The sequence below is a fragment of the Colossoma macropomum genome, unplaced genomic scaffold (genome assembly GCF_904425465.1).
Source record: "Colossoma macropomum unplaced genomic scaffold, Colossoma_macropomum, whole genome shotgun sequence".
NCBI classification, from domain to species: Eukaryota; Metazoa; Chordata; class Actinopteri; order Characiformes; family Serrasalmidae; genus Colossoma; species Colossoma macropomum.
Genome location: NW_023494804.1, coordinates 10,905,031 through 10,920,504, shown reverse-complemented (window position 1 = coordinate 10,920,504; position 15,474 = coordinate 10,905,031). Strand labels below are relative to the sequence as shown.

The 15,474-nt window shown below is 38.8% G+C and overlaps 1 protein-coding gene across 1 annotated transcript in view; it reads right to left on the bottom strand.

The window, feature by feature from the left end:
* The window catches only part of LOC118824797 (myosin-IIIb), a 48,812-nt gene that overhangs the window by 29,965 nt on the left and 3,373 nt on the right, over positions 1-15,474 (bottom strand). Inside the window, exon 4 of the mRNA XM_036595210.1 lies at positions 9,032-9,134. Coding sequence (XP_036451103.1) covers positions 9,032-9,134 — 103 coding nt within the window. The remainder of the gene's footprint in view (positions 1-9,031; positions 9,135-15,474) is intronic.

Sequence of the window (15,474 nt, the reverse complement as noted above, 5' to 3'; positions counted from 1 at the left end):
ATACCTTCCATAAAATACAGAGAACATGAAAACTCTCAGTTATTACACTTCTAAACTGTAGAACTCAGTTCCACCTTTCATTAGACTGTCAATCTCAGTGCGCACTTTTTAGGGACCGGTTGAAAATGTTTCTTAATTCATTCAAACGTATCTCTTTTTACCGTTAAATTTACCGTTCAATTAAAATTCTGTATTTTTTTTTTGATCTGTGTCATTGCTTTATACAGCATTTCTTCTATTACCGTTAAGCTTTATCACCTGTCGGTAAAGCACTTTGAGCTGCCACCAGTATGAAGGGTTCTCTATAAACAGAGTTTGAATGACTGAGGCAGTTTGCTTAATAAAAAAAAAATGATGTTCATAAAAAACAATTCTCAAATGGTCACTATTCAGAATGTAAAAAGTACCTAAAGAAGTTAATGGAGGGGTCATTGGTTCAATGTAAACTAGCCAAGTTCTTTTAAAAGATAGTATTCGACTGAGATAAGTATTTACACATCACCAGCGCCATATCATTGACATACCACCGGTCAACGCAGTGATGACAACAATGATTGTGGTGCTCGTAGATCCATCATTTGCACTCTTTTAGTTAAGAAAACATCCAGAAAGATAAAATATAGCCATGGTGTGCTGCGTGGTTAGTGGCTGTAGTAAGAACAGCAACGAAAAACAAAAAGGTGTACGATTTTACATCATCCCTCCTGTCTGATGTCGTGAGAAAGAGGCTGAAGAGCTGAGCCAGTGAAGGAGAAATCTTTGCCTAGCGAGAATAAACAGGAAAAAATTTTCAGCATCTTCCCAAAAGCTACCAAGTCTGCTCTCATCATTTTGTCACCGGTAGAGTTAGATGAAGGACGAATTCTGTAGTTCTGAACATTTTCGAAGTTTAATAATCGTTCACGATTGACACTGAATAACGACTGACTTATGCATTCTAACTATCAATATCTCTTGTGCTTTAGCTCGTTGAGAAACAGGAACGTTAGAAAGTACTAATTCCCATCAAACACAGATACGTAGCTATGACTAATTTTTGCCATCATGATGGCGTTTGATGGTGTAGTTGATGATAACCACTGAATGTCACTGACCCTTCCACAGACCAAATGATTCCAGCGATTTGTATGCTTTTAGCTCCTGCAGTGTGTTTGCTGATGCAGTATTTATGGTAATTACAGATGTCTGGACATGTTGTCATGGGCAAAAAGTCTCAAAGACAATTTGTCAATGTGGTACGGATTTGGAAGTCATCGGTGGCATTAACTGCTCATACACATTAGTCTGACGGAATGTCAACAATATGGCCTCAGGTTACTTCCTCCAGGTTTCTACACTATCTATAGTGTACCAACTTCCTCTCCAGCCTAAACGCAGCACATTTAGCTGCACCATTGTAGAAACAAGGGTCACCTTTTAATGCAAGTTTAGTCGAATGTGCATTACACATGCGCATACTTACTGTTTACTGCATCAACTTTTAACCGCGCCAAGTATTTTTATTATACTGTGTTGAGAGATTCTCACAATTCGAAGCGACAGTATAGGTTTTAACTCTAGGGGAAGTTCATTTAAGTTGCCTGCTGCTTTGGGATGCTAGCTAACAACTATGGGAGTCTGAGAGTCTGGGTTGTTTTTTTGGCCAATGGCTCTGAGAGTTGAAATGCTTAACGTCGACTCTTTGTCTCTGTTGATTCTGTATTTATCATAATTGGCTCTCGAGAGATGTTGACTGAGACGTGTGCAATGCAGGAGAGAGTCTTGAGTAGCGTGAGTTCATTTAACTACCGGCTTTAAACAATGCCACCACTGCTCACCAGCCACTGCGAGCACATACTCTGTTCTTAAACACATTTTAGATACTGCAACTCTTCACTTTCTGCATGATTAGTGTTGCAAAAAAACAATTACTAGAAGCAAAAGGAACAGAAATGAGAACAAAAAACAATATTTTTAACAGAATATGGTGGAAAAGAGGTTGAAGCTGAAGTTTGCCCCTTATTTTTCCAGCTTCTTCAAAATTTCCATTCCACCTAAAAGGTTGCTGCAGTTACATTCTGTTAAGGTAACAGTCCATTTAAGGTGGACTGTAAAAGTTGTACAAGAGGCTGGTGAATATGAAGCTAACTTTTTAGCCTTGTGAAAAGAGGAACAGGACAATCTTTTTCAAAGAACTGAAAAAGAATTTTAAAATAGTTCCTTTTCAAAGAATTATGACTACAGCAAAGGTTTTCTCAGTTCATCACCCTGAGTTTCCCCTAACATGAACTAAGCTGGCTTTTCAGAATATCACTATAATCTGTAGCTACTCAAAAAGTGGGTAAATGTTTAGGATGGATTAATCTCTGCTGTATCCCTTTATCAACGGCTCTGCCGCTGTTTTAGTTACAATAAAGCGGAGGAATCAACTCCATCAGTTCTAGTGGCAGGGGTCAATGGTTAGAGCTAACCTCAGAAAATCCAACGTATCACTATAAATGAGAGTGTGCTGGCTAGATAACTGTCCAATTTAGACTGCACAAGGCAATAAAGCCCACACGGCTAAGTTTAGCGTGTGTGGCAGGGGTTTTGAGCAGGTTAACAAGCTTAAAAACCATTTCTATTTATGGTGGTGGTTCAAATACAGCCCACTATCAGTTCAGAGTTGCTAGATTGTGCAGCGTCTCTGGCATTTTGATCCACATTGCTATGAAAACAATCATTTATCAGTGATATTTTTTTGCCAAAAAAAAGAAAACATAAATAGTCTTGATAACATTCGTTAAAACATTGAAAATATTTTGATAGTTCCAGCCCCACCATTCTACAATGTAAAGCCGTCTATATATTTGTTAAATTTGGATTCACGACAATCAGACAGGATGGGGTTAATGACACACACAGAACATGTAGAAAAAGCTCAGTCTGCAGAAGGAGAATTTGCCACATGGGCAAACCCAGTAGTCTGCTGTAGTAAGTCAGTGAGGACGCTGAGCTGGCCTATTGTGCTGCTCAAGCAGCTTTGCCTCAAGCCAGCAGTTAACAAATAGGCCATGAGAGAGAGAAAAGCGAAAAAAGAAAGCCGGAGGTCTGGAAAATGGTTTGTTTTGACTGGTGGGACTCCCGTGCTCTTTCTGGAGATCCTCCCATGACTCAAGTTACCCACAAAAGAACACACACACACTCTCTTAGGATCTCCAATCACATGACATACTATCTGTAAGCTTTACTAAAAAGTTCTGAATGGGGCAGTAGGTTCAGGACTGGCCTGAACATCATTCTATAGATTTTGAATACTCAAATTGTACTTAAAGTAGTACTCAAGTACCAATTCTCAAAATAATCCTTAAAAACAAGAATATCTGAAGCGTTTTTAGTCGTCCATCTGACTGAACAGATTCACTTCAGTTATAATCAGTGATTCTGTTCACACCAGCTGTGCTAGACGTGCACTACTATGACAGCCCTGTGCTAACTCCTCCAAATGATGTAATTCCTCAGAGGCTACTGTTTCTCACACAAGACTTTCTAAAGCGTCATGCAGCTCTCCCCCATTTCTGAACCTCCCCCAGACATCCTGTCCTACCAACACAGCCATGAGAACGTGGAAGACCCTAAACATCTCTGAATGTATACCAAAGCACATCCCATTGTTCATCAGGACGGATGTATGCACGACAGTAAGGTTTTCTGATGAAATGCACTGAGATAAGGAGTTCAGTTTTTACAGGTTTCTCTTTTTCAGCTTGATCTTTATGAAATGTAAAAAACAGTAAAATTTCAAATCACTAACATTTTATATTTTCCATACAATAACTTACAGGGTTATAGATTTTAATATTGGACACCAAAAGTAATTTTAGATGTTTTATTCAATATTGTGAACATAACAAAGAAGTTATAGCCATATGCAAAAGTTTGGCGCCCCAGTAGAACTGTTATATTGAAAATGGTGAAAATAAGTTACACATCCTCTACAGAGAACACACTTCTGCACATTATAATGCACAATTACTGTTTATATTCTGAATTGAACATACTGGGGGAAAAAAAACATAAAATATAGCCTGTATAAAATGAATGGTATATTTTGTATTTTATGTTGTATTAATTGCAAATACCCTAAAATCAGTAAATAAATAGAAAATGTGCACTACAATTTGCAGAAACAAACCAACGTCACTTAGAAAATTAACAAACTATTCATTATGCAATATTTGTATCGTGTAATCTTTTTCAGTCATTTCAGTATCATCTACAGCTCTATACATCTTACTGGACACTCATTTTTATTTATTTATTTTTACTCCTGATTATTTGATGTCTGTGAAGTTACACAGAGCTAGCATATTACAATCATTCTTTACATTAAATCAGTAACCTATATTTATATTAGTTAAAATAATATAAATAAACTTTGGGGCCAAGAAATGTCTGTGCAACCAAGTGCTGGGCCTGTAATCAGAAGGTTGCAAGCTCAAGCCCCAGTGATGCTACAACTGTCTGTGGCTGGGAGTCCAGGAGAGCACAGTTGGCCTCGCTCCCTCTGGGTGGGGGTAGGATGGCCCCCCATCTACCTCCCATCACTTGGCACGACGATAGCCAGCACAGGCATCTGTTAGCTGATGTAACAGAACTGGTCATTAGTGTTCTCCTCCAAGCACGAAATGATGTGGTGACCGGCTTCATATGAGTCAGAGGAAGCTTGTGTTTGCCTTTGCTCTCTTAGCACTGGTGATATTGTGCGATTGGGGAGTCCTGACTAGTGGGTGGAATTGGATATGACTAAACAGGGGAGAAAACTGAAACCAACCCACCAAAATTGAAATAAGAAATAAACAAATAATTAAACAAACTGTTGTAAGTTGTGTAGCTCTTTCTTTTTATGCTCTTCAAGTTTGCAATATGTAATTTACTTGGTTTGAAAACAGCTGCTGCTCTTTACATTGTGTGAACATTTCTTGATGGAAGGAACAGCAGAAATTGTCCAAAATGATTCCAATTATTAACATGTAGTTAATATTTCAGAGATACAACACTACAAACAGGAAATAATCAGCTTAAAATGTCAAGTTGTGCCTTAAAGACATCCTTCCAGGAATAATGACTTGATATAAAAAGTAACAATAAAAAGCAGATGTCAAAAACCCACCGTCTGAAAGAAAAATGTGCACCAGCCCTGTACAATACGTTTCCTTTGGCCTTGGCCAGACACTTAAAAGACCCTTAACTAGAGCTTCCCACAGATCCTTCATTTCCTTTCCTTTTTTCATATACACTCTACAATAAATCCACAATCTACCAGCTAAATACTTTACGTTTATGATCATAGTTACTGAAAGTTCCCTTCAATAAAATGGATACTAACCCACTCCACTGAGCTATAAGCAGAACAGGACAACACAGAAAAACTACAGCACTGCATCTTCAGTACGAAACTTTTGAGCCAGCAGTAACCTGGGAGTAGACTCACCATTCTATACCGGTTAAACAAGAAAAACATGTTTGAGGAACACATGATTCAAGTTACAAGTATAAGTGAGAGCCATGAAAAGAATGAATTTGATCAAGCCACGTTGCACAACTACCTATATGCGGCATCCTAAAATGCAGGAGCCAGAATAGCTGAATCATTCTCTTGCAAGTTCTCATAACTCATAGCTCTTACTTGAAATGCATACTAACATTAGGGTTTCTATTAGGGGTGTCATGATGACACTGATCTAGAGGCGTTGCTTCAGCCGCATGGATTTGGATTACAATCTTAAAAATAAAGTTGAAAATAATTTTAAAAAATATGCAAAATCAAATCTATTTTCACGCAAATACCCCCCTCAGTATTCCACTACTGAGTAAACTGTGTTAATAGTTTGTGGTTTTTTTTTTATTACATCTGAATCAGTCCGAAATAATCAAATCAAATCATTGTAAAACTGACAAAATGATCAAAAGAACTGAACTGAATCAGGGTAAAACTGATCAAAATAATCAGATCAAATCCAACTGTGGTGGAAGTGATCACAAATATTTGATTCGAACCATGGCACACCTGATCAAAAAAATAAAAACTGAATTAAATAGTGGTGAAAATCAATCAAATGTTCAAATTGAACTTTGTCAAAACTGCTCAAAAATATGATTAATATAACTGTGAGACTGAAAAAATGATTCAAAATAATAAAATCAAACTGTGGTGAAACTAAACTAACAATCAACCATGGGAAAATCAGCTAAAAACAATTTAACTGAATCATGGTGAAACAGATCAAGTTGTTCAAAATAATCGAACTCTGGTGAAAATGAGCCACAATAATTCAATAATCAAACTAAAACCAATCAAAAAATTGTACTAAACTGTGGGAAAACCAATCAAAATAACAGAATCATGGTGAAATTGATCAAAATTGAATCACATCATGGTGAAAATGATCAAATTGATCAAAATAAATCATACTGAACTATAGCAAAACTGACCAAAATAAAAGAAATCGAATCATATTGAAACTTAAACCAAGATTTCACGATGTACTGAATCATATTCTAAAAAACTACAATTGAATCAAATAGTTAGCTATGAGATTTAGACACATGGTTCCAGTTCTACGACACCAGAGAACCACAGCCTACAGAAACTCTGCTCTTTCCATACTGCAAAGGCACTGAGATTGTACATACATCTCTGAGGATCAGCTCATGTCTGTAACACGAAGAAAAAGACGAGCAGTGGATCAATAGACGCAGTTCACACTTGGCCTCATTCCAAAACTCAACTTCCTCTATCACATCAACAGTCTGAACTTTACAGACAGGTCAAGGCTGCCACACTGAGTGCCAGCTGAGAGAACCAGCATCCATTAGCTAAAACCTATTCCACATCAGCACTCAATGAACTCTGGTAGCTCTGCTAACAAAGGGTCATCCATTTCAGATCATTTGCTGTGATCAAAGGAAAATATTTATGGTATTCTACTTATTCTGGTTCTAATATATTGGTCAATTTTTTGGTATCTGTCTCATTTACAACATATAAACTTACATAAGGCTGTAGTATCAAAGAAAGAATGCCAACAATGACAATGACACATTTTTTTCCATTTCACGTCATCAGGGGCTTGTCACTGTTGTTCAATAGTTGCACAATCTTCCTCATAGGGACGGAGTGATAAGCTGAAGCTTACAGAGAAGTTGAGTGAGTTATTGTATGTCTGCCTTCTCTCCAGCCTTTCGACATCACAGCTGGTGGACATTTGATAAGCAAATGTTCTGAGCCTTGCATTTCTAAAGTGGATGGACCCATTTCTACTAGCAAACTCTATACTTACAAGAGTCTTACAAATCTGACATAACTTGTTTTGATCGGATGGTTTTGCTTTGCTTTCTGCTCTTAAAATTACAACTTGAAAACTTCACATAGTACACCACCCTTCATACATTTTACTTTCCAGTCAATGCAGTCATTAATATGAGTTTTTCAGTGTTATTTTTTTAACAGCAAATGGCAGGAGCTCCAACAACTAGATACTTTTTCTTTTCAGTATTCAGGCCCGATCCCATTTCACCCCTTGCCCCTACCACTTAGCCCTTACCCCTCAGTTTTTGCGCATTCACATCTAGGGGTAGAGTGTCCCAAAACGGTGCAGCAGTTACATTCTGGTGTCAGAACTGCTGCCCTATTTAAGTTGGAACAGGAAAATTTGAGCAAGAAGCTGGAGAACAGCTGACTTCAGCTTCATATCACTGAAGAATTAGGGGTGGGTGATAATAATTAATTGCCCCCCTCTTTGAAGGCATATTATTCCCTAAATGTAACTAAAGCCCAGCAGCGAGGTTGCTAAACTTTACCCTCCTCTGCTATCACTGCAGCCTGGCAGGGTCACCTACAGAGCACCATTAGTAGCCTGTTAATGAAGTAATGTTCTTGTGTATTTGACGGTTGTTCCGTTTCGTAGGGGAAAATTTCAACCACTACAATTTGTGACTCAGTTCTAAGGGTCAAGCTGATACTCAAAAACAAGGTAGGGGTAAAAATAAGAAATGGAGTTGGGCCTTAGTGCGCCCATCATTCGCTGTTATTACAGCTACCATTCTTTTCAGAAGACCTGCTTTCAGTTTTTTAAAGAAACCTGAAGGGATATTTTTCCACACCTCCAAAGTTCAGTCTTAGAAGATGGTTGCACTTTCTGCTTCTGATAAACGACGTAATTCCAAACACATTCAGGTGTAGTCCGTCCATTGTTCTGAGAACTTCAGCAGCTTCTTTGTTTCCTTTTCTCAGTAAAGGGCTTCTTGGCAGCTACACATCTTTTCAGACTCATAGTCTTGAGTTGTCTTCTCACAGTGGAAGGATGGACAGAAACTCCTGTGGATTTTTTTCACATCTGAAGCAAGAGTGGCGCTTGATTTTCTCCTCTCTGAGAGATGAAAGCTTTAAGTACTGTTTATCTGATGGTAACAGTTTTGGCAGTCTACCACGTCTTCCAGATGGTTGTTAGGAGTTCCATTTTCTCTACAGCATTTCATTCATTTTTTAAATTCCGTAATTTTTAAAATTTTCCTTTGACTTTCCCCTTCCGCATGCAACTGGACTAGATCTAATCTCCTCAGAGATATCTCCTGAGAAATGAATAACTTTTATATCATGCCCGTTTGGACTCAAAATAAAATGAAACAGCACTCAGTAAATGCAATCTTTCTCCACAGAAAGATGTGATCAGGTGATCAAAACAATATTATAACATCATAGAAAATCATTTTATGTCTGCGTTTATTATATTTCTGACATCATAGCTGAATTCCTGCCTGATCCTCTGGAGCCCTGTGCTCACTTTCCACGATGTCTGTTCTGTTTGCTCAGAGTCCACTGCGCTACAAGCCCACTGAACTGGCACAAATCGCAGTAATAACAACCCACAAAATGCTGACTCCATTATCCACCATTTCCAGTCGGGCTTAACTCGGGACTTGGACGTGTGCAAACCATGAGGCTGCATTCAAATGAGTGCTCCAGGAGGACCCCGCTGCTCTGCGAGAGGAGAGAATAATATTATCTTACCTGCAGGATCTGCTGCTCCAGCTGGGAGTTGGCCCGGCACAGCTCCATCAGCTGCCTCAGCAGGAGCTTGGTGCTCTCAGTCTTCCCCGCCCCGCTCTCGCCGCTGTGGAAAGAGAATCAGCACATGACATGGAGTGAGGATTGGGATTAAAAAGGGGGGATGTATTGTTAACATCAGTGCTGAGAACACTGAAACAAGTGTTTCCAGCACTTCAAACCAGACTGAAACCTAACACTGTCTAACAGGCGGAGAACATTGAAGGTTAGGGGTGCAAATCTCCATCTTCACAACAATTACGATTACGAATCATCATAAAACAGATTTCTGGTTCTAAAATCTGATTGGCTGCTTAGTCCAGAGTCCTTGTAAAGTACTCTATATACTCATACAGTATACTGATTTCTGTATTATGTATATTCAATTCCGTATTAAATGGCCCATATAATAGGGAACTGAATTCTTAATATGAATATTCTGATGTTTTTGTAAATAGAAGTTTCATATAGTATGCAAACACTGTTAAACCTTCAAACACACTGTTCACTCCCCAGTCCATACAGTCTCTATTGAATCATTTCCACAAAACTGCCTCAAAACATCCATAAATACTTAAGTGTCATAAGCATCACACAGATAAAAACTGTACAGTGTTTGCCATTCTCCTTATTCTCATTACTGAAATAAGTCCATGTGTTTTTTATTATCAAATTTAACTGATGAATCTCTTTACTTTAATATTTTCTTGTGAATTTTAAAGAAGTCACTCCAAAAAAAAACAGTTATTATTTACATTGTAATATATTTTATATATTGATATAATGTTTGTACATTCAACAAGCCATTAAATTGTACTATTTTTTCAAGTGTGGGTCATGCTGGTGAGAATAACCCAGCTCATTTTGAACCCATTGTTTTTGTGATTTCACAAAAAAAGACAATGCAATCACACCTGTCTGCCTCTACAGCAGTTTAACTCCACCGATTCACACTGAAGTTAAGAGTATTTCTGCCTGGACTGCTTCCTGAATCAAATACAATACTGGGTGTTCATTTATATCAGTCTTAAAGGGTACAGTAACAATAACAGCCTGGTAAATTCTAAGGAAGGGGTCTCAAAGTTTAGTCTTGGAGGGCCGGATTCCAGCACAGTTTGGTGATTTCTCTGTTCAAGCACATTCAATAAATGAAGATTTAAATCAGGTGTGTTTGAGCGGGAGAAATCCCCAAAATGGGATATGGGATTTTTAATATACCAAGCTATAAAAGAAAAACAATTGTGTTTCATGAAATAACCTTAGACTGTTACGTTGCTTGTCGGGACACAATGGTACACAGTATGTTATCAAACCATTCATTACGCCGCCTAAGGTTCAACAGGCGCACGCAGTATTAGATAGCTCCATAGAACGTCTCTGGAGCCTATCAGAATTACCTTGGAGCCTATCAGTGCTCTGTATGCAAATACAAGGAGGGACAACTAAAAAACAATCCCTCAGCTCCGGCATGACAACGGAAAGCGCTAGTGAGAGGTAACTGAGGTAACTTACTATTAGCTGTTCACCTAAAAGACTGCCTGACGAAGTTAAGAGCACTGTTGCATGTTGACTCAAAGTGTCAGCGCCAGTGTGCAGACATGCGTTAGAGGCAAAGTTTTTGAATTTTTGGACGCTGCCAACTTCTCTGTGTCGCTAGTGCTTGTCACTGTCATGTTGGAGCCGAGGGATTATTTGTTTTTACTTCTCCTCTCTTCTTCAGCTCCTATTTACATACAGAGTGCTGACAGGCTCCAGGGCATTTGTGATAGGCCCCAGAAATGTTCTGTGGATCTGCATGTACAACATCCACGTAGTCTGCAGCACAACAAGCAAGTTTCGGAAATTATAGGTGATCACAAGCATATCGTAGTACTGCGGTTCATGTGCGCATATTGAACTGTAGGGACGTACCATACGGTTCAATAACAAACCGTGCACTGCTGCATCCCTAGGTGCTTGGCTACCAGAGCCTACTGTTGACAAACTACACTGCTTTGTGGAAATACTGTTTTATGTTTATTACTAAATTACATTTTCTATTGAACATTGGCAGCTTTCATCGCTGTTTTACACAAACGATAAGTCCTTATAGCTTTAGTAGGATACACTTCAATGCATCATGAAGTCTCATTTCACCCTGATACAATGTAATTCAAAGCTGCACTATGTAAGTGTTGGAGATTTGGAGACCTCTCTGGTGGAAATGTGTAACTGCATGCAACAAGCAGAAGAACATTTTGTAACATGGATTGTGCTTCAGAGTCCCTGCGCAAGCGGACGAATGTGATGAATGCGAGAGCGTGAAACAGTGTATTCCAAGAGACCCAGTCAAAACTTGGCGAAGGACGTGTCTTCTGAGGATGTGAGTGAATTATCTACTATTGTGATCATATCTGCATCAGTATAATGTTGATTTTGTATTGGAGACCTGAACATACACAGCCAGACCTTCCTTTTGAGCCTGTGTGTGTGACATTAAGACGTAAAGACGTATGACCTTGTCTGAAAAAAACTCCTGAGAAAGCCGACACAACACCTCTGACATTTAAATTATTATTACAGGCTTTACAAGGCGACTCACAGCAGCGCACAGACGCCATATTTTAGCCTGTTCTTTTTTCTTCTGACTCTGCTTTCACACTGAATGTGCAAAATTCACCACTGCGCTTTCAGTGGAAAACAGAGTTGAAATGTTTTCAACTTTGAGCAACACACTTCGGCCAAGTCTTGGCGTGGCCAGTAGGAGAGCAGTGGTTTCCGACTTGCCAAGTCATGAACGGCGAGCACAGCACATACTGTGGTTCAGTGTGAAAACAGATTAACATTAATTCTTTCAGTTTTAACAAAAAAAATCTTACATACTGCAGCTTTAACCCTTTTGGTATTATTCAGAAATATTTTCTATATTTTCTAAAATAAACAAAATTACTACATGTTGGAAATTGCAGATCATTTTATTTTGGCCAAAAAAAAATGAATTTACTTAATATACTCATAACTCAGAATCTGTTGCAATCAATTCTAACATTCCAAGATGCAGCTGAATCAACACATGTAGGTGCAGAATATTGGTGAAATTAAAAAGCCATTTGATAATCAAATGCTCTGAGCCTCACAGCGCTCTGGACCACTTAATACGCATGTTGGAGGGCTGGAGTCTACAAGCTGATCTGGGGAATTTGCATGAGCAATACAACTTGCAAATCCACGTTTGTGGCCACAATCTATTTACTAACACAGTAAATGCCACTGAACTTCAGTGGGAGGAAGAGATTGAAGAGCAGATGTAGAGAACACCACTAACTAAATACCACTAATTGCTAGCTTCACGTACAGCTTTAGAAAACCATGGAAATTCCTTCTATTAAACCCAACAAAAATGACTACAGAGTTAAACAGATCAAAATAATAGTGTGTAAACAACGTCACAGGGCCAAGTCTCAGCACCTGCTCTTATTAGGGAGAAAACTATTGATATGGTCGTATGCAAGAGTTTGATTACACGTTTTCTTGATGTTCTAAGTGGACATGACATTTTCTGCTAATTGTAATGCACAATTTCTATGTATTTGTGGAATTTAACATAAAAAAATTTATATCTATACGTGTGCCATAACGTTTGCACAGACCACATTTTATGTTTAATTTTTTTTAACTATGTTAACTGCTACAAATAAACAAGTGATTAAAATGCACTAAAATGTGTCTTTCTCTGTATATTGATAAAATACACTGCACGGTGCTAGATGGACACTTAGGCTGTCAATTAAATAACGAAGGGTGGTTTCTAAGGCCCAATCCCATTTCACCCCTTGCTCCTACCACTTAGCTATACCCCTCCGTTTTGCACGTTCATGCCTAGGGGTAGGGTGTCCCGATTTCTAGGGTAGGGTGAAGTGTTAGGGCTACATGGCCCTCCAAACCGAGGATTTCAGAGGCACAATCCAAATGGAGTGTTAAGAGGAAAAAAAGGAAAAAAAAAGGTAAGATGGCTGCGCGAGCGACCAAAGGAAACCCACAAATTAAAGTAGTTTCTCCGTTAAAAATTGGGATAACCATTGTATTATTTTATTTAATGTTGTTACAATGTATTATGGTGCTTTTTTTCATAACAAGCAAAAAAAAAAGTTCACTAGCAGTTTGCTGATGTCTTGGTAGCTAGCGGGCTAAATTTCCCTTTCCACCTTAAATGGTTTAAGGTGGAACAGAAAAATTCGAACAAGAAGTTGACGACTTGCTGACTTCAGCTTCATCTCACTGAAGAATTAGGGATGGGCAATAATAAATAATTTTCCCTCTTTGAAGGCACATGATGTCCTAAATAAAAGCCCAGCAGTAAGTTGCTGAACTTTACCCTCCTCTGCTATCACTGCAGACTGGCAGGGTCGCCTACAGAGCAGCGCTGGTAGCTGTTAATGAAGTAATGTTCTTGTTTATTTGAGGGCTCTTCCGTTTCGTAGGGGAAGATTTCAACCAGTACAATTTGTAACTCAGTTCCAAGGGGCAAGGTGACACTCGAAAACAAGGAATAATGGTAACGAAATGAAACAGAAATGAAATTGGGCCTAACTCTGTACAACAGGCTATCCACCATAATGCAAATGTGGATAATTTGTGCGATTAGATATCACACATTTAAAGCTTGTTATCTCTCAATACCACAATACAATGCCAGCACTGGGGCGATGAGATCATGCCTTGCTTTTTACACCTGTAATCATGAAAAATAGAACCCTTGCTTACATCCGTCGACACAGCCATGTATACACGTGCATATAGGGACGTTTTCTTACACCGTCATTGTGTGCGCAAGTGCATTCTTGCTTTGTCGTCTGGACAATTATCGGACTCTCTACACCCCTGACCACAGACAACCCCTAACCCCCCTCCTCATTCATCTCCAGCTGCATGGTAACTAGGGGAGATGGCGCTATTGTACCCTGCTGGGGGTTAGTGGGGCTTGTTATTGAACCCAAGCAAACCACTGGAAAATTAAACCACAGGCTTTACTTGTTGTCTGGGAGGAGAATCTTTAAAGAGCAAAAGTCACTTTAGCAATTAAGAAAGCAAAGACGTTGACAGCAAGTGAAATTCCTTTGCTGAATCACCGCAGGCTTGTGCCTCATTTCCTAGAAACCAGCACACATGTTTTGTAGTCTCATGTTGGCCTTTAGCACAATTATTACCAAAACTAAGACAATTGCAGGCCAAGGCTTTCAATTATCCAACAAAGCAATTACTCTTTTCTTAGAATCTTACACTGTTAGAAATAAAGATACTGTGCAGGTACATTTTTCATTCATCAAGATACAGACAAGGTAAATATACCCACAGGTTTTAAGGTCCGATTGTGTACCTTAAATAGTTTTTCCAGGTGGAAAAGTACATATTTATACCTTTTCATAATCCAATGTTTTAAAACAAAGCAATAAAATAAAAAGCCTGGAGACGAGATGGGGTGTGCGGAGTCAATACAACTGAAAAAATTCTTTCAGTGGATTACAGTACAATTAGATTCGCTGACTAAAGGTACTTAGATGTACCTTTAAGGATACCACCCCAGTGACAAGAGAGGGTACTGCCCCAGTGACAGCTTAGTACCTTTATTTCTGAAAGTGTAGGCCAGTATAAGTTAACATCAATTTCCAAAGCTTAGAAATCTCAAAATCATACACAATTACAAATATAGTCTTGCATTTATCCAGCAAACCACATATTCAACAAATACTACACTTGGGAAAGACACAGGTCGAGCAGCGAGCCTCTGTGAAATGCATTAGAGCAGTATCTTACATGTACCTATGTGGACAACACTTCTCCGAAGAAGCTGGAGACTGATTGCAGTAACAGACACAACTGAACATTGTGGTCAGCTAAAAATGCACCAACATGTTCAAGAAGGACGTGGGTGCTCCGTGAACCTTTCCAGTGGTGATGGTAGGTTCTTACAAGCCACAGCTCAAAAAATTTGCTCTTAGGAAGGCTAAGGGTTCAGGTATATTATTAGCTACATATTAGTCATGGGTGTAAATTGCATAAGCAGAGATATAAAGGGTCCAATAAAGACATTAAGGAACCTAGTTGAGATTGCCACGCCTCCAGGGCCGGTAGTTGAGTGGCTTACCACGGTGCCACAAGCAGCATGCAAAAATACAACAGCACTCAAAAGCTGGCAAATTTAGTCAAGGAGTGGCACATTTAGAATATAGGATACAGTTTATTCAATCTAAGTTTAGATTTATTACAATAGCTGAGGTTGTTAGGATATTTAGGAGCTTGTGAATGGATGGGGTTGCCTGCAGAAACCATACCTTTAACAGAAAATTACAACTAAATATATCAAACTGTTCAGTATGTATGTGTCCACGCTTTGTCATTATCACAGCTTTCACACTTTTTTCAGAAGA